Consider the following 19853-nt stretch of genomic DNA (forward strand, 5'->3'; position numbering starts at 1 on the left):
GCTTTTCTGTTTTTTCCACCGGTGTGTTTCACTATGGCGAAGGCATAAACAAATAGAGCGCTACGCAATGGGCAGCAAAGCCCCAGTTAACGGTGAACACATCTCTCCGTCACGCCACTTCATAAGAGAGTCCTCACGGTCTTAGTTCAGTAGGTTGTGCTTTCGCTTTTCTTTTTTTTTTTTTTTAATATTTGGTGTGGTCATAGTCTCAGATGCTGTCAGTGACAACAGCGATGAAAATAGTTTGCGTGTCCACAGTGAACACCTCAGTTGTAGCAGCAGCCGGTGATACAGGCTAGCCGAGCGTAGCTGCTCGCCCCCGGACGTTTCTTTCGCGTTTTAACGACTGAACATGGGAAGAGGAGAGCGCTAACGTCGCGACCGTCAGCTCATAACAACACAGATTTTTTTGATCCACTCTGCGAGCTTTAGTCCGCTCCTGCTCTTCAGTTCAGTGCGAGTTGAGCCGTCGTGAAAAATGTTGACAGGATCTAAAACCACGTTCAAAGTGAGACAAATGCTCCCAGACATCAAGGTAAGGTCACAACGCTCCGGCACGGCTTTGTTATTCACTGATACAGGCTTTGGTTTTTTGATCCTTTCATTTGTGACCGCTCGTTTTCCTTCTTCTGTCTTTCTCACACTCACCACGGAGCTTTTCTACACTTGTTTTGGGCTCGCTCCTGCAGCATGTAGCTTCAGTATGAATGGTGCACGCAATTATCGCCTTGATTTATGATTTTTTTAGAGCAGGTTTGACCTCTTTAAGTTGATCTCGCAGTGCTATAACTCATCAGCACTCCTTGCGTGATTAAACACCTCACAGGCCACAGAGCAGGCAGTGTCATCATGCAGGAAACACTGACCGTCATTCACCAAACTGAGCTATAAATGTACAGTCATGTAGTCAGGTTGCAACCAAAAATCTGCAGTCCCTGCTCAGAGGTTCTTCAGGAGTGTTCACCACTCAGAGCTGGAGCTTTGCAGGGGGGAAACGAGCAAAGGCTGCCTCTGCTTCCCTCTGTGGGGATAACAAGGAGATTTATAATTACAGTAAGGGTACATCGTGTCACCATCGTTGGCTGCACACCTAATTAAAGGCCAGTGAAAGGATGGGGAATCTTAATCACCTCTGGGATTCTGGTGTGGGGATTAAATTGTAGCACATAAAGACAAACGGTGCAGATGGTCTTCATCATTAACGTCAGAGAGCTGTGCGGTGAGCGTTTCAGCCTGCTTTTGTTTACTATTAAAGGTCACCTACAGGGGTGTGTCCACAGATTGGGACATGAGGTGGCCACAGGTCCACCCTGAAATATGAATGTGCCAAAAGTGCTGTAGAGGGTTTTATATATAGAAAAAAAGAAATTACCTTTTTTCTATCTATATGACTACATTATTATACTTACCTTATTATGAATCCAGTCCTGTCGGGGCTGTAAAGGGTCTATTTGTTGCAGTTTCTGTTTTAATCCGTTTTCAAAAAACACTTTTTACCTGGATTAATAAAGGACATATAAAAGTCCCTTTGCCCAAAGCTGATTGCAGCTTCTGGCTTGAGATGTGTTTGGGATATGCTAGAATAGGTTATTTCAAATTCTGTATTATGCAGCTTTTTACTTCTACTCCAGTGTGCTTTGGACATAAATAGTGCATTTTGTACTCAGTACCTTTTATTTGAAAGTTTAAGGAAGTTATTATTTTGCAGATTTTTAAAAATATCAATTTACTAGTATATCATTAATTATAGGTAGCTAAAACGACTGTACTGTACAGATCAGTAATTATGATCCAATGATGTAATTTAGATCATTCTGAATAATGAGTACTTTTACTTTAGGTAATGCATGTTGATCCTGCAGCCTTGAATCACTTTCTTAAAAATACCAGACTTTTACTTGAATAACTCAAGTACAGAGTCCAAATATGTGTTTATCTGCTTTACAAAACACGTTGTGTGTCCACTTTGTGGTGAGAACAGCCATTAATTGTGCAGGGTGTTGCTATATCTCGTGTACAACCAACATGCAAAATGTCATGTAGCCCATAAGCATGTTGTTTATCACAGAATGCTTATTTCCTGTTGCAGTATGACTGTGACTCAAAATTAGCATGTAAACACCTCCAGGTCCGCACTCTTATCAAGCGTTTGAAGCTTGGGGCAGATTAGAGAATGAATGAGTCAGTTTCTTTACGTCATGGTGCTGGAAATATGCTCTTCAATGAAAACTCAAAGGCTTTGCAGTTTAGCATCGTTGGGCTGATGGAGCTGATTAAAGGTTGATCTGATTAAATCTCTAGAATGAGCTTGTTAACATATAATGCCTGGAAATGGCAGAAATGGCAGCAGAATTGCACGTTAAATGGCAGACTTCCTGTTGTGTTCAGATGATGGCTATGTCTTGGAATTTTACTTTTGCACACATGTATGCAAAATACAGCTCTGGGGCTACTTTGTTGAAATTTTGTTGGGGTGCATGAACTATGTAAATTTCCAGCACTTCTGATGCGTGTGCAAAATTTGTGTTTAGGAACTCAAAAATGGGATTTCTTTCTCTCTTTTTTTTTTTTTTTTTTTGTTACATGCATAAATAATAAAAAAAACAGAGCAATTCCATCATAATTTATGACTGTCACAAAATCAAAAGCCGCCTCATTTGGGAACCGTTGGTTTTAGTCAACTAGGTCAATTCTCTCCACTGTATTTAGTTCTGGCGAAATATTTTGGCTTCCTGTGGCCCCCTTCCTCCTTCTTTGGTCTCTGTTGATAATTTCCTGGTCACGTGATGTTGTAATGAACGGCTTTGACACAGTAAAGGTGAATTTTTTTGATGCTGTCCCCATTTAGGAGCTCCTGAGGGGGTGGGGATTTGAAGAGGCCGTTGGTTTGATGTGCAGCACAAAGCTGTGCGTACACACAGGCAGTATGAATGCGTCAGGATCCGCCTTTTTCCTTCGGGAACAGACTCTTGGCTGTGTCTTTGTGTTGCCTGTCTCTCCTCGGTTATTTTCAGCAGCCGCAGGGGGAAATGGTAACAGATGCCTGTACTCTGCCCTCAAGCGAGGCTTGCATGTGGAGTCGGGTGGGGAGGTGATGTGCGCTGCACAACATCTGGCTGTCACCATGGAGACAGTGGTTTTGCGGTTCAAGACATTTGAATTTGATTACCTCAGAACGAGACTTTCAGGAATCATCACATCCCCCCCGCCTGAACCCCATGTGCCTGAGATTTAGGAAATTAACGTATCTTAACTTCAGCTTCAATGCTTTTATTCATTTCATACCCTCAGCTCACTACTACTCTGAGTTACTGTAATGTAGAGGCTGTGCAGAGGCCACCCACACACTCTTATGTTTCAGTGCCATGAGCATGTGTTAAGATTGGTTTTAAAAAACTGAATCCAACCTGGGCTCATCTCGGACCAGATGGCTTTGCCGTTTGGACGTTTAATCTTCTTGAATCCTGGTGTGTTGCAAAAGGCAAACAAACCGTAATCACACATGGATTTTCATCAGAATTGAGATTATAAATACTTAACACAACAGTGTGACTTTTGAAACATAATGAATTTAACGTTTAAGAAAAATGAATTAAAACCAAAGTGCTTCCAGAGCACTGAATTAAATATTAATGTCGGTTTTCTTGACTTGTGAGGAGTGAGGTTCGGTTTTAGAGGATAAAAGAGCATCTCTGTGACAAAAATGAACAAAAAAAGACAGATGATAAATAATTGTTTGTTTGTTTTTTCCCCAATTATTTTTTATCTTTTCAATTATCAGCTGCTCCCTTATTTCTGAGGGGTCACCATCGTGGATAGATTTGCATATTCAATTTGGTACTGATTTATCAACATGCACTGGGAGTGCACAGGGCTGGCTTTGTGTCTCCTACTGCAGTCTAAGTGGGATCTTTTGCTTGGGAGGAAAATGTGTTAACCAAAGGGAGTTTGTGACGTCCTAATTTATCAACTAGTGCTGGCGATCTCTGGTATGAAGCTGCACTCAGAAACTGTGCTAATTAGTGCAAATATTAAATTTAAAAGTTGAACCAAGAAGATTGAAAGATGAAAGTCAAGGTCAACTTTATATTTCCAGCACATGTAAAACCAGCGTTAACAAAGATCTCCTGTAATTATTAGTGCAGTTTTTAAGTGCAGCTTCCTGTCTAAGGTTTAATTTGACTTAAAGGCTGAAGAGTAAAAATTAATCTTGAGCAAAGACTTAAATGTAGGAGTAGTTTGTGAATTTCTAAAGTGAATTTAATCATTCCACAGATTTGAAAAAGCTCCCTCACCTCTAGTTTAAAGTCTCAGTTTCAGCTCAGTGAAACAGAAAACAACAGCAGCACTTAAATGCTACAAGGATGCGCAGGCCTGCATCTTGACAGAATAACAGGCATATTCAAGCTTGTTTTGGCTGCGCATTCCCCCTGAGTTCACTCTATCTGCATCTCCCAGCCAGCTTTGAAGCAGTCAGCATGAAAGGCACACACCACAAAGCTCCACAGAATCAAAAATGCCAGAGGACGGATCATCTGAGCGCTATTCAGAGTGGCTTAAGATCTCAGCCCCGATAGAAGTGGGCCAAAGCAGTACAGTCACCCACACCCGCTCCCACGGGGCCCCGGCAACACATTCATCACTAGCCTCTGTGCTGCAGATGCTCCCACGGCTTAAACAGAGCGTAACAATGGGTTCCTCTTAACCCCACAGCAGATTTATGGTCCGGTTAGAAGGGGTATTGATCTGGCATTGGGTGATAATTAACTAGCGGCACCATTCGCTAACGGAGAGGCTTGGCTTGTAGAGGCTCGGTCGTTTGTCTCTTTGACTGTATGGAGTGACTGTGATAATGTCACACACGGGTGGTGAACTGTCACACTTGGATAATGTTCAAGTCCAGCGCTGGTATTTCATTTAAGCCATTTGAGACATTAATCTGCTAGAGAGAGACGAGAGAGTGCTGCAGAGACCAGGCGGAGGACGTGGTGCTGCTGATGGGCACGCTGGCCGCTGCGCATCAGACTTATAACCTTTAAGTCACCGAGTCATCTGTCTAGTGGCCATGCAGCCCTCCCCTCCCTTAAATGAAGAGTGTTGTCAGGGATCCTCTGACAGGAAGTGTAGCGACTGATGACATTTGCTGTCAGATTTCATTCAGAGCTTGTGACAGGGCTGCTTCTGTCGTTTGTTCATGTTTGTCTGGTTTCTATAAACAGATATCTGCACAGAGAGATGTTTTTGGTACTGGAGGCTTTCTGGCTTTGCTTTTAGTCCATGTATTGATTGATCAGTCCATTTGGGTGGGTTTTGCTTGCGTGCAGATAATCCTTCAGTGTGATGAGCCCATGACAAACGTGTTTGCAGAGATTCAGTCATGTAACTAAGAGCTATTGTCTGAGTCATTTTTCCTCTTCTCAGTTATTAATCCATTAGTGTGGATTGATTAATTGATCATTTTTAATTAAAGGTGTGAATGTGAGTGCGAATGGTTGTCTGTCTCTCTTCATTAGCCCAGCTGTTGCTAACATAGGTAACTTGTCCCTGTCCTGTGGTAGCTGGGATAGGCTCCAACAACTCTGAAGTGGATAAGCGGGAGAAAATAGATGGATGGATTATTTTCTCGTACTTCATTCAAACCTATGACTGAAGCATGGAACAGGAAGTGTATCTGCTGACTCCACAGAAGGATCCTATGATTGCTGTGCTCAGAGGTTGAGTCGTCAGAAGTTACCTGGTATCTGATCATTGCCAAGTTAGTGGCATACGGGTGATGGTGACTTAAGAGGTGAATCTTATTGATCTGGTAAAATGTCAAGGACTATCAGTGTTTGTCTAAAGTTGGCATTTAATCTCACAAATCTGTTGACTGCTCTGCTCTCCCATCATAACCAAAGCACTGTTTTCATTTCGTGTGACCTTTGAGCCTCACCGTACCGATCTGACAGTGTGTCATTGTCTGACAGTCTACCACAGCCAGACGGGAATAATGTAGAGGCAGATATAATGAAAGACCATCTGTGTTCTTTTTCTTTTTTATTCAAGCTGAGGGTCAAAGTTCAAGACACATTACAAATCGTAGTGGAGACACAATGGTTTGTTTAAACCAATTACCATCCCGCAGTTCTTTCCAAAGTACAACCGATAGCTGGAAACATTTAACATTAACCTTTGATCGAAGCTCCAGAGTTCACCGCAGTGTCAGGGCATATCTGCACATGATCTTAGTAAAGATGTGTAATCATCGTTTTCTTGGCTAACTGTATCCGTTGTGTAAATTAGCGTTACATTTTGAAGTGCACCGGACATCAGGGCTGGACATCAGCCACAAGTCCAGCGTCAAACATTTTTTAGTCACCGTCCCATTAATGGTAAAAGAAAAAAGTCCTGTGACCGTTGAAATTGAAGTTGTTGGTCTTTCTTGGGCTGCTCAGTTACATCAAAAACCATAATCTCAGTTTAAATGTAGCTGATATTGGAGACAGTCAGAGGCAGCTGCTGCCTTAATGATCCTGATCACAGGTTAATCAATGAAACGTTTCTTGGAATTTACTTGTTCTGTGGAAAGATCGTCTTTCCAGCCCGAGCTCTACTAAACTGTGAGTGAGTCTGAGCTGTTATGGAAAGATGGAGGCGTTGCTGTGAAGGAAGGAGTTGGTTTGATTCAAAAGACAAGAGCTTCATATTCATGAGTGCAGAAAAGGAACAAATTTATCCTGATTTAATAATGATTTCGAACAAAAGTCACAATTTGAATAAAAATTAAAATTGGTTGGCCCAGCTCAGTAAGTGGGCCTCGGACTTGGTGAAGCAAAACAACGACTGAATTGTGAGATTTGCTTGTGGGAGGACTTTGACAGTGCGTCCAATTGTATGCATATGGTTTGTTATGGTACTTGCTTTGTGGGGGCCGCTGTTTGATGTAGGAAATGCATTCCTGGTGCAGGGACACCATAAACACATCGTTATTATCAGTGTTTTTATGTCTACACTGACAGTGTTTTTATATATATAACAAAGTCTTGTTAGCAGACAGTCATGATAAAAGATTTAGAATGATTGCTTCAAGGTTTTCTACAGAAATGGGTTAAACTGGATGTTCACTATAGGCCGACGCATCAATTTCCATATTAAATATTAACCACTAGAATGCCCAGCTCATTAAAGATTGATAAATATTGATGTATAATTTAATATATTTAATAAACAGTTTCTCTAATTTCTGTGTTTCCTTTTATTAAGATCAAATGGAGCTTTGGCTGAAATTCTGCTGTTTGTCAGCATTTAGTAAAGGCTTGGTGCATTTCCACAGAGGTTGGTTGCCCTTCAGGTTTTTCCTTTTGAGTGCGATTCTATCAGATCTTTTGCTTCTGTGGTATCATCTACAGTAAAATATCACAGGTCTAGCTCTAAAGCAAATCCAACGTTCTGTTTTATGTCTGCCGAGAAAAACACTTCAAAGTGGTCCCTGTTTAGCAAAACTGCATCACGTCCTGATTTTTCCTTCCGAGTCACAATGCCATGTGACTTCCCTCATTCATGTAAGGAAATGAAAAGCACAATATAAATAAACAGGCTGTGGGAGAATGGTGGCTAAAAGCTAATGTGCGTGTGCTATAAGCCAGGCATTACACAGTGGGGGTAGCTTTCAAAATAGACCCAGGATTGTTCATATTAACAATAGAGTCCAAATTTTAACTGTATGTTTTGGTAAAAGACTGCAAATAAAATTCCTTCTCCACCAACTGAGGATATTTAACTTCAACATCATTGTTTTTGGACTGGTTAGATCGCCATTCAAGACTTTTGGTGAAGCAGAGACTCCTCAGAGTGATGCAAATTAAAATAATTTTTAAGATGCGGTAAGCAGTTTAAATATAGGGAATGAAAATGGAACATGATGAGATGTATGTCTACCAAAAAATAAGTTTGTTCCCTCGTGATTTTGGCCACGTGTTTGGGGAAAGAAGTTTGTTCCCGACCCAGGAACAAGGCACGCTTACTGCAGAAGTCTGGCTGCAGTAGCAAAGGGAAGCCATGAGCAATGGAAACTGCAATAAGCCCTGGCCACAGTCCCCGAGGATAAGAGGGAGGGAGTTTGAGGAGGGCAAAAGTGGGGCAGAGAGGGAGACGGGTGGGGGTGGGCAATGAAAGTGATATAGTAGGGTATTCAAAAGCCACACAATGAAAGCAAAAGTGACATGTCAGCAGAAACACGGCCCTGGAAATGTGGTTTTTAAGTGACACGTGAGTCCGAGATTTAAGGGCGGCCTTACTGTGGTCAAAGTATGTTTAAGTTAAAGTAGACATTATCTCAGTTTTCCTTATCTCTTCCTGATTTGCCTTGGTTGTGCAAAACTTGCTTGTGAAGGTTAAATTCTCTGCATTTCACATGTTCTAAAAGTGGGAATCATTCATTCCTCTCCTCTCGTATCACAGCCGGCGCTTCACCTTGTGTTTTGCTGTGTTATTAAAGTGAGTTCACTCGCCTTTCGCGGTGAGGACATGTAGACTTGAGAAATAAATGAATATCTTTGATGTATTTAAAGGGGAATGTGGGTTTTCTGTGGGTGTTGATGGAGAGACAGAAAGAATGTGCAGACATTTTAAAGCCAGATGGGAAAAAAAAATGAACAATGCTCTGGCACAAACGAAGGCTTGTAAAAAAAACTTTAGTGTCCTAACTTTTGTTTTTCTCTAGCGAGGTCTCGTAGCAGACAGTTTTATTCATTTTAGTTTAGCTCGTAAAATGGCTGAAAATAATCATATTTATGATCTTTTGGAAAATATTTGCAGGGAGAACTGCAATTAGCTGATTCCTGTTGTTTTATTAGAGATTTAAGAGTCTGGATTTTGATTTCAAAGCAAGAAATTTTCCAACTTGACATTATTAAGTGCTCGTAGTATTTTATTGTTCTGTTTTCAAAACGTCACCAAAACTTTGAGTTAACAGCTACAGTACACGTGCACACGCAGGAGTTTTTCCTGCTGAAGAAATGTCAAAAGGTTTCGGGTTTCCTGAGGAAAAACACCACAGCTGTGATCAAAATATTTACCTTTTTGTAAATAATAGGAACATGCATGTTAATCAAAATAATACCGATAATAAATACTCTTTGACTTGATTATATGGAAAACAGTTGCGCTTACACGCACAGCAACTCCCCGAGCACTCAGTTTGAGCCAGGAAAAGCCTGGCAATAAGACAAGCAACAGGTTTCATTTACTCACCTTAAAAAGTAGTGAACTGATAACACGAAAACGAAAAACCATGTGAGGCTTCATTAGCTGAGGTATAAATTTAATATTTTTTATTAAATGACCAGAAATAACAGGAAAAGGGTAAAACGGATAAATGGGCCTCCCAAAGGCCGATTTTGAATCAGGCAGTGATGACTCTGGTATATACACAATACATCTTAGTGTTCACCAAAAGAGGCTCTGGTCTGCCCCAGGACTGGGTTTTAATTTAATTGAAGCCTTATAATAAACTGTTGTTGGTGAAATGGCCAAAAATAACAGGGAAAGGCAAAGATTTCTGTGAAGTAAGCAAAGTTTATCCCCACAAAGTCAAATCACCAGCATTGTAATAAAAATACTTCTAACCAGTTTTTCCACAATATGTTTCTGTTAACGCAGTAAATCTGTGTAAGTTCACAGATTTACTGCCTCGATTAAAAACACAATATGTCGCGTAAGCGTTCGTAGCCACACCCCCAAAGGCTAACATGGAGCCGTGCACACATGTTACATACGCATGGATTTAAAAGCATCGGTACCAAGCAGCACAATTTGTGGGTTTTTTACTACAGAGACAGCCAGACGCTCTCACAGAAAGACAGAAAAGTCAGAGCCATGATGTGTGATTTTACAACCTTCACAGGGAGCAAAGGTCCTCTTTGTCAAGCGCTCCCAGTTTCTTCTTTTCATCAAGGCCCACAAAGCTTACAGCGTCAGGTTTTCACGAGCAGGCCGCTAAAACAGAATTCACCACGCTGCAAAATTGTTAGCATAACACAGGCGACTGAGTGGATTCATTGTTATTGTTCGCGCCTCCTTGCTGACTCGGAGTCTTTTCACGATAAAGCCGGTGCATTAAACGATGATTAATAGTTTCACTGTGCGCCAAACGCAGCCAGAAGTGTTTGGAGAGAAATCTGAGGCTCTGCAATGTAAATTTGGGCCTTTCCTCTGTTCTGTACTATTTTAAAGCTTTCTTTGCCACCTGTATAATCATACCATCCTCTCACATTGCAGACCTCGGCTTATTATGGGCTCTTAAGGCGATAAATGTAAATGGCCTTCACAAAGGGGGGTTAGTAGCAAAGTTAAGTGGAAGCATGTGTGCTAGTAAGCTCACGGCCTGATTATAGAAACCTCAGTGGCTCTGTGGGCTTGGATTCTGCTCCCAGTCCTGCTCAAGTACGTGAGACCAGAGAAAGCAGGAACAAACAGAAAAGCAACATGGAAATTAAGAATCATGGGACTTTGTGCAGTTGGCTTTGTTTCTTTGTCTTTGAAAACAAGTCCACTGAGACTGAGAGTCAGACTTTAATGAGGGCGTCGGCCAGAGCCATGGTTTAAATGTAATCAAGGCCGGAGGTGACGCGATGCTCCCACCAGGAGTCGACTCGCTGTTGTTTTGTCTGCATTTGGATTTCTCGTGTAAACAGTTTGTGGTCGAGGTCAGAAATAGATTATTCATTTCAAAAGTAGAAAACTTTCATTGCCAGTGTGGTGTTTAGGGTCTCTGTAAAGTGTTGGTGAGGAGGGTTATTTGCTTATCTGATTTGATGAACTCTGTGGGCTGAGGAGCTGGTTGGTTATCTGAGCAAATATGGGACAAAGGTTCATTTCAACTAATGAAGGGGTTAAATATAAAATGAGCCTCGTACGTGCAGGTATATTTTTACGTTTGTACAGAGCTTGTTTGGCTATTAAATGATGTTTATGTCTGCTGTCTTTGCCTTCAGGAGAGGATGCTGAGTCAGACCGGGGTAAACGCGAGGAGTCGAGATCTGTTTGGGCTCCGATGCCTACCAGGTAAGATTATGCTTTTACAAACTGATTTTGTAGTTATGTCTAAAGACATCATTGAAATAGTCACTACTGTGGATGGCAAAGTAATCTGATTTGACTTCCAATTAGGATTTTTGCTTTTTTACAAAAACAAACATTGCATTAATTTTCCCTGTTTGGTTTTGTTTTATAAAGCAGATGCTCTGTTTTCCTTTGCAAATGTGTTTGGAAGTTGGATAAAACACGGGGGGGACCCCTGTGTTTAAATTTTGGATCCAGTCACTAGTTTCAGATTATTTTGGATAAAATATAAAGTTCACTTTTGAAGTTTTGCTAATTTTTAGAGTCACAAAATTGGATGTGTCAGTTTGATGCTACATAATGCAAACATCACTGTGATGCCTTCCATCTTTTACATACAGGCTCTTTCCTGGACTTGTTTTGTTTCTATGATTTGGAAAAAAAAAAAAAAAGAAACAGCTGCAACATTAAGCCTAAATCCGAACCACATGTTTCCCTCCCCGTGTTCTCCTCTGTTTATTCATTTATGTTTTTCACCTCAAATCTGCTGAATACTCGTATTACAACGTCATTTGCTCTTGTCTTGCTTTGGACTGATTAAAATCTCTGTCAATTTAGTCAGCACAAACTCCACAATGATTTTCCCCGTAGCTTCAAGGTCAGTAAAAATATCTCCACATAAAGCTGCTGCTGCTGCTTTCATTGTTCTCTTCGGGTTAAAATTTCCATATTACACTTGTAGCCCCGCCGGATGGAGGAATGCCACAGCAGGTGCTTTGCCTTTGATGTAGGAAAACATCTGCAGTGGAAAAGCTTGAAACACACATGAGAGAAATCTGTAAACCTCTATGAAGAATAATACAATACATTAGATAAAATCAGAAAGTCAGGTGGCTTTATTGTCGAATGAAATGTGGTCAGACGGAAGCAGGAAGTGCGTTAGTTTCGCACATGTAAATCAGTTCCTGATGAAGATAAAGCCCCTCGTCCTTAAAGCTGCTGTGATGTCAGTGATTTGGGAGCAGTGATGGTGCCTGTGAGTTTCAGCTCATGCTGAGCAGTGTAGAGAGTTTTGTGTCATATGGGTTTCAGCAGCGGGGACTGATCTATGGTGCACTTACACAGGAATTTAATCCTTTCACAAAACAAGTGTTGCATATTACACTTCTTCTTCTTCTTTTTATATATATATCAGATGTTTTTTGGAGATATAACCTTACATGTGTCAGCCTGAAATCACTTTCTTGTGCCTTCCTCGGCTGGTAAAACTCCTGCTGTGGAGAGAATTTAGCCTTCTAGGTTTACCAGGGGTCAAGCCTCTTCCCGAGGGATAATCTGCTGACCAGTGCAGGACTGCCGGTATACAGTGTGGGTTATTCGCTGAGCCAAGGCCTGCTCATATTCTTGTGTCAGCACTGGAGGTTTCCACAAGAATGGCAGCAGACCACAGTTCCTTGATCTGACGCAGGCTAATCTTTAACGCTGCGTATCAGCAGCTTCTCCCAGCTCAGCATCCCAGAGCAGACTGAGTAGAAATGTGTTTGCATGTGTGAGCTGTTTGGGAGTTTATGAGGTCAGGAATCCTATTTGACCCTTTTCAGGTTCAGTGTGTGTGGAATGTTTTGTCCAATTCTTCTCGGTTTTTGTCATTTTGCTCCTTTTATTTTTCAAAGGCGCGATAACAAAGCTGCTAAAGCTAACAGCAGCAATTGCCCTACAGAGCGCATTGACCTGAACCACAGGTCTAATAAACTTAAACCCCTATCAAGTACTTTTTAACCTATGTGTAACTGCTAGTATAAAAGTATATTTATCCTGAGTATAAACACATATTAAATACTGCACCAACCCTATTTTCTCTTTTATTGTTTCCTGTATATGTGTGTCACTGTGACCAAGTGGGGCCTTGGGGACAGCTGATCAGGTGGAAGTGACCATGAAACTGGTGTGTAAATGAGGTCAGTGTAAAGGTTGCAGTTGAATATAGGTGTGGTTTGACAACTCATTTGTGCTGGTCTGATAGCAGTGAAAGGTTTTATATAAGTCTTCTTTTAGTCTTGTGTGTGTGCATGCATCACTGTGGAAAATGAGGACCTGCTGAGGTTCAAACTGAACGTCAGAATGAGGAATATAGGTGATTTAAGAGACTTTAAACGTGGTGTGGTTGCTGGTGCCAGAGGGGCAGGTCTGAGTATTTCAGAAACTGCTGAACTACTGGGATTTTCCCAGACAACCATCTTGTTTACAGAGGATAGTCAGAAGAAGAGAAAATGGTCGGTGAGCAGCAGTTCTCTAATCACTTATTGATGCCAGAGGTCAAAAGTGGATATCAAGACTGCTTTCAGCTGATAGGAAGGTAACAGTAACTCAAACAATCACTTCTTATAAAAGTATGGAGAAGAGCATCTCTGAATACGGCGGACAGGCTACAGTAGCAGAAGACCAGTCCTGCCAGCTAAGAACAGGAAACTGAGGCTACCACTAAGATGGTAAAACGTGGACTGATCTGATGAGTCTCAATTTGTGCTGCGACATTCAGATGATGAAAGCATGGATCCATCCGGGTATCAGTGGTTCAGGCTGCTGCTGGTGGTGTCTGGGATATTTTCATGGCACACTTTGGGCCCGTTATTACCATTTAAGCATAATTTAAACAAGACAGCCTAATAGCTGCATCTAGGAGGTAAAGTGCCATGTCACGAAGCTCGGACCATCTCAAAATGGTTCATTGAACATGCCAGTAAGTTCACTGTGCTCAAATGGCCTCCCCAGTCACTGGATCTCAGTCCAACAGAGCACCTTTGGGATGGAACATGAGATTCACATCACGGATGTGCAGCCAGCAAATCTGCAGCAACTGTGTGATGCTGTCATGCCAACATGGAGCAAAACCTCTGATAAATATTTCCAGAACGTTGTTGAATCAGTGCCACGAGAACTAAAGTAGCTGTGAAGGTAAAAGGGGGTCCAACCCTGCACTAGCCAGGTGTTCCTGATGGTGTCCGGTGACTTTGTGCGCTTCCACTGACTGACCTTACACACAAACACAACGCATTGTTTTATCTTTTTTTTTAAAGACACACACTTCCTTAATTTATCTAGCCAGCATAATTTGTTTTCCAGCAGTGAGTGTGTTTTCAGCAAACACTCACCGGACACTGCAAATGGTTGACGGCACACATGTGCACGCACGCGCACACAAGTGCAAAGTCTATTCTTAGCCGTTAGCATTTCACTGTGAAATGTCGAAAGTCTCTCCTGCACATTTTTTCCCCTGCTGGCTTTAAACTTCATCTCCTTCTCCAACAGCATCTTACTGTTCTCTGAAGTCTTTCTTCTCCTTCTCCACCTTCATTCCAGCCAGATTAGGAACACAGCTGTCCACAAGAACCTGCCTTATATTAATAGACAGAAGTCAGATGTGTATTTGGAGCCTTGTCATGATTTTTTTTCTTTTTCTGTTGAGATCTAAATTTTCTGTCCTAAAACTACAGACTTCGATTTCAGGCAGGGGAATTTATCCTCTGTAGAGAAAGTGTTGAGGCAATTTGTGAGAACAAGTTGACTTTCAGACACAAAGAAATCACGAGTTAGTGTTACCGATCTGAGTGAAGGGGCTCACGTTGCACCCGTCGACTCGCTCTTTCTCTCTCCCTGCTTGAATGCATACATGCAGACACTCTTCAGAAGAATGGCTCATTTGTCAACCCTCCTCATGTTAAAACCGTCTCATTGGGTCTCGTGCCACCAGCACAGTGATGTTTTTGTTACTTTGTAGCCCGTCTCAAGCTGTGATTAAAAAGGGTCTTAAATATGTGTCCTCTCAAGCCAGACGCATTGATGAGCTGAAAAAGCAGTTTGTGGAATCCAAAATATATTTGCAGACATTGTCTTGTTCTGTCAGTAGTTAAAGGGCAGCATGAGACATCGATGGTGTTCTCATGTGACACCAGGACACAGGACCTCAGAAACCGAGCCGGCCTGCAGGAGGCCTAAACGGGTCAGGACAGCTCAGCAGCCATAGGTAGATCATGTACCGCTTCAATGCTGTGACTGGGGAAGGGGGGAGATACTGTCCATTCACACACAAAGCCAAGAGGCCAGGACCCCCTTCAGAGCATCTTCACAATCCCCTCTTTCCAGAGTCTAATGTTACTGTGGGATTTAAAGGCTGTCAACCAGCTTTACAGCTTGTTGATTGATGGACAAGAGACCTCAGCATCGATATTTGCATACTTGGGTTTCGATCTCGATGTTGAGAAAGGTATTAAATTTTCTTTGTGTTCGTTGCTTTAGATGGATGTCTCAGTAAAACAGTTAAAAAAATAAAAGGATTTTTCACCTTGATAGACACGATCACTATCACATTATCACATGGAACAGGAAGTTTTCTGACACTGGGAGGCTGAGGATTGTTTCTGTGTCCAGTATTTTCTTTGTCAGTACGGATACCACTGTTTCCAAACCTGAGCTTATCCTCCCTGTTGGTTCAAGAGGACAGAAACCTTTCACTCTGCATGCGTCTAGCTGAAAATGAGAAACAAATGTGCATGGAAACAAATAAAACACACATGGTTCACATGCATCTCAGCTGTATTTTCTCATCCTCCACGTCGTTCTCTCTCATCTAAACTGAAGTTAGCGTGAAGGAAAGCCCCGTATGCTGCTAAAGTAACACATCCTGTACTCAGTCAACAATGTGAGAAATCCTGACAGTCAAAAACTGTTTCCTGTTTGGACTGAATGTTTTTCTGCTCTGAGAATAGTCTGAGTTATTGAATATGTACTGGCCTTGAGCGTCCAAACTCCAACCCAACATTTTGTTTTGGTGAGCTCTTCCTCCTGTAATGTTTTCAAAGACTAATTCACCTGGAATGTGTAAAGCTGCTGTTGCCATCAAACAGTTTTAATGATATTTGTCTGTTACATGACGCACAGCTGGCCTGACACCTGGCAGAGTTTCAACTCTTTATAGTCTGTTTCCATCTCTGTCTGACTTTCTTTCTGGGAATTTCAATTTTACGAAACCAGTTGATGGAGGAAAAAAAAAAAAGAAAAAAGGGTGGAGCGGAGTGGCAAAAGATGCTGCCTCAGGCGGAGGAGTTTTATGTATCCGAGGATCTCATTCATTCATTTGGGATGCCAAGGTGAAAAGTGAGCTGGACTGGCATGTTTGTGCTGAACCTTCATTTTGAAGATCGACTTGAGCCAGAATGCGAAGCTTTTGTTCCACCGTCAGCAACAATAATGAGATATTGCTATCGAAGGAATCGGGTTGCAGGTAGAAGCATATGAAATTAGTTTCCCCTCCTAGTTTTCTAGTTTTTGCTCTCAGTCTTGGAGACATCACGAGGAGCCCAGGATGGATTTTTAAGTCTTAGCACTGAAAGGATCCAGCTCAGGCCTCACTCAGTAAACTGGGTGAATACAACAGATTAGTGCTAAGAGACTAATACAATACTATAATTTCATCAATACCTACACTAACCAAACTTTTCCATTTAAAAAAATATCCTGCTTTCATAGGCACTACTATCATGGAAAATGCAGAGGTCGAGTTGGGGGACTCTAATTAGTGGAGATGAGACCTAACAGACAGTAATGAGCTACAGCTTTCTGTGTGTTAGGGAGAAACTATCCATAGAAGTGAAAACAGTTTTTCTTTTTTAACCTGCTGTAAACCTGACTTTTAATGCTAAAGTTGGACATTTTAACAGTTGAGTCTGTGGTACTTACTTTACGGCACTACTGTAGCATAATTTTCAGTTCTGGGAGGATTGATGGATGCATGGATGCATGACCACCATGACACCGCACTAGTTTTGCAAGTATTTTTTGCCTTTCCTTTCAGTAGTTATGCATCACTCACTCACAGACAACTTGACAACTGTCCATAGCACTAACAGGATACTCATTAATTGTCGCTGCCAGCTTGTTGAATTATGTTTTTATGTCTTCAGTTTTATGTGATTAGACTTCAAGCTGGTTAAGTCGAAGGTCTGAACCCAGGTTTAACTGTTCTTTTACGACATTTGTTACTTACATCGACTCTTTCCTTGGCTTGTATAAACTGTTACAGACTGAATGAAAGTTTTCAGCAAACCACACAAAATCCCCTAAGTATCCAATACCGATAATAATGATTTGTAATTTTTAATGTAAATTGATGAATTTTGTACTTCTAAAAAACATAAAAGTTGCTACAAGTTGTTACAGCAGTTGTAAAACTGTACCTGGAGCTATTCAGGAAGAGCATAAAAGACTACTGGATTAAACTGTCTCATAAACACCTTCCCTTGTCTAGCTGACTCATGCTGGGATGAATCACCTGCTTACACAAACTTTTTAAATCTCAATAGAGAATGCAAATTCTTCTCCTTTCTCTGCAGGCGTCTCAAATCTGCCAGCTACACGAATGTTTTCGGCTCTGCTGCTCCCCGGAGTGATATTAAAAAGAGGCATGCAAAACCCCAGATTGTCTCTTTTAAAGACTCGTGTTCACTGCCCAAAGAATCCTAAATCTCTGTAGCTGGGTCATGTGTGGTTGGGTTTAATTGATAAGCCCAGCCTAGAGGGTTTTTAATGGATGCTTTTAAAGGCTAAAGGGCATAAGCATAATCACAGGGCATACTCAAAGATTTAAGCTCCTCTTGCGCAATCAGCAAATTATGGCTTGTCTTCTTTTTCTTTCTCTCGCGGCATAAATGAGGGTTTTATGTGCAAGGGAAAAGAAATGTCCGTTTCCTGTTTGTACTTTGGTATGCTCCAAAACATTCATTAAACACAGCCAACATCTCCGCTGTCATTTTTCATATCAGGGCCGTGTTATTGCAGTTCTTTCATTATCCTGAGAAGGAATTCAGTGTTTCCTCAGCACGTTTTTCTTTTTTCAGTTTGGTCTTCCCCCATCTTTTTTTTTTTTTTAAATTGTCTTTTGAATGAAATGAAAACATTTGCTTTGTCATGGACAAAAAGGCCATTTTCTCCACGTCTACCCAAGCCCAGACCCTGTTGCTATGGAAACCCACAGTCTAACTGGCAGAGGCTTTGTGTTCCTGTGGTAGACTGTTACCTCACTGCTGTGTGTGTGTGTGTGTGTGTGTGTGTGTGTGTGTGTGTAATGGTTTTCCTTTGTTCTTCTTTTGTGTTCTCTTAGTGTTTCTGCACATCTGTGTTTGTGTGTGAAAGACTTTTGTGGGTGAAAAGTTTTGTTTTTGGAACTTTGTCCTGGAATTTCAGACGCTTCTTTTCTTTCTTTCCATTTACCCAGAGACATTCTTAACAGGATTACTAGCACACATAAGTACGCTGTTTAGGATGTTATGTGTTATCAAAGCTGGAAAAACGTTCTTTCCTGGGATGATTCCTGCAGACTTTTTGTCTGTGTTGCACTGAACGACTTGTCCAGTGATGCAGTAAAAATGCAGAAGGTTTTCTGATGTAGTTCAAGCTTCTCGTCCTGATCGTGTAAAGGACAAAATGGCTACAACGATCAGAGTTCTGAAGTCAAGTCAAACATGTTTAAGTACTTTGGCTTAGTTCAAGCAACCAGTGAAGTTCAATCATGTGACCATAGCCAACAGCCAAAACATGCACCGCCCCATCTTTGTATTCGCTTTTTCTTTTGGGCTGAGAAAATCGCTGCACACACTTGTTTCAGCTCTATTGTTCATCATCTTGTTCTTGAAAGTTTCACAAAGCAAAGAAGAGAATGGATGGAAAACCATTTTGAAATGAATCTCATTGTTGTTGTGAAAGAATTCAAGTGTTTGTGAAATATTGTAGTGACTCAGAGCTCTGACTCTACTGTTATTTTCAGATAATCGAGTGAAAGTTCCAGACTTTCCGTGTGTGTGTGTGTGTGTGTGTGTGTGCATGGAAGCCAACAGTTAGTCTACACATACAGAGATTTAGGCTGCCACCAAAGATTCCCTCAAATTGTAGATCTGAGTTTTAAACATTTTTGACACACTGCTATTTCAGGATGCACCTATATTCATATCTGTTTAAATAAAAATAAAAAAAAAGCCCCTGTGGTGTCTTCTTTTGATCGTACTGTCAGGTGAAGGCAGTTTTGTAGGCTTTGCAGGTCTTTTCTTTTCTTTTCTAAAACTTGTGGTCATCACATTATCTTAGACATTTGCAGTCTAGCAAAAAATCTTGCTGCTTCTGTTTGGATGCACTACCCTTTGAAGCAGGTCGTGTTTCTTTCAGATTTTCATACAAAACCTAAATGCCCCAAAATCACATTAACAGCCTCTATAATTGCATTTCACAGCATCAGATAAATATAGCAGCTCATCGTACTGCACACAGTAACAAATGTTGGAGGCAACATGTTCAAAACAGCAACTTGACAGTAACTTACTGTACCGCGGCCATGTTGGAAAACAGTTTGAGCTGAGTACACACAGACACACACAGGTATCTACGTTATCACACACAATTAAAATGTTAAATTGTGAGTGTGTGTAATTTGTCTTCTTTAAAGGGAATAAAGGTATCCACAGCACACACTTGCAGTTGTATATTGTGGTAATAATAGTACTGTTTACTTGGATTTGCTTGACCTGTCGATGATATTCAAACACCATCACTTCCTGTGCTCCCAAGCGCTTTCTCTTGCAGGTCATCTGCAAATAACCTTTGCAGATGACCTCTGGACAATTGTTTTGTGTTATTTGAGCAGAAATAGATTTTTAAAGAAAATTGCTTTGGTAATGCCGGGCCATACCTGTGGTTAAAATGATTGTTTATGTGCTTGGAAAAAAAAATCTGCCTCATTTTTTCCCACTTTTTTTTTTAACCAATAA

General features: G+C 41.2%; 1 protein-coding gene across 1 annotated transcript in view; it reads left to right on the top strand.

The window, feature by feature from the left end:
- mtmr11 (myotubularin related protein 11) overlaps nt 1–19853 on the top strand; it is a 38113-nt gene continuing 18260 nt past the window's right edge. The window contains exons 1-2 of the mRNA XM_085292649.1: nt 1–535; nt 10974–11043. Of these exons, the coding sequence (XP_085148775.1) occupies nt 479–535; nt 10974–11043 (127 nt within the window). The 5' untranslated portion in view covers nt 1–478. The remainder of the gene's footprint in view (nt 536–10973; nt 11044–19853) is intronic.

Source organism: Mchenga conophoros, linkage group LG11, assembly GCF_057382185.1.
Source record: "Mchenga conophoros isolate Kocher_MC1m ecotype Shallow Benthic linkage group LG11, M_conophoros_male_GT1.1, whole genome shotgun sequence".
In the NCBI taxonomy this organism is placed as follows: Eukaryota; Metazoa; Chordata; class Actinopteri; order Cichliformes; family Cichlidae; genus Mchenga; species Mchenga conophoros.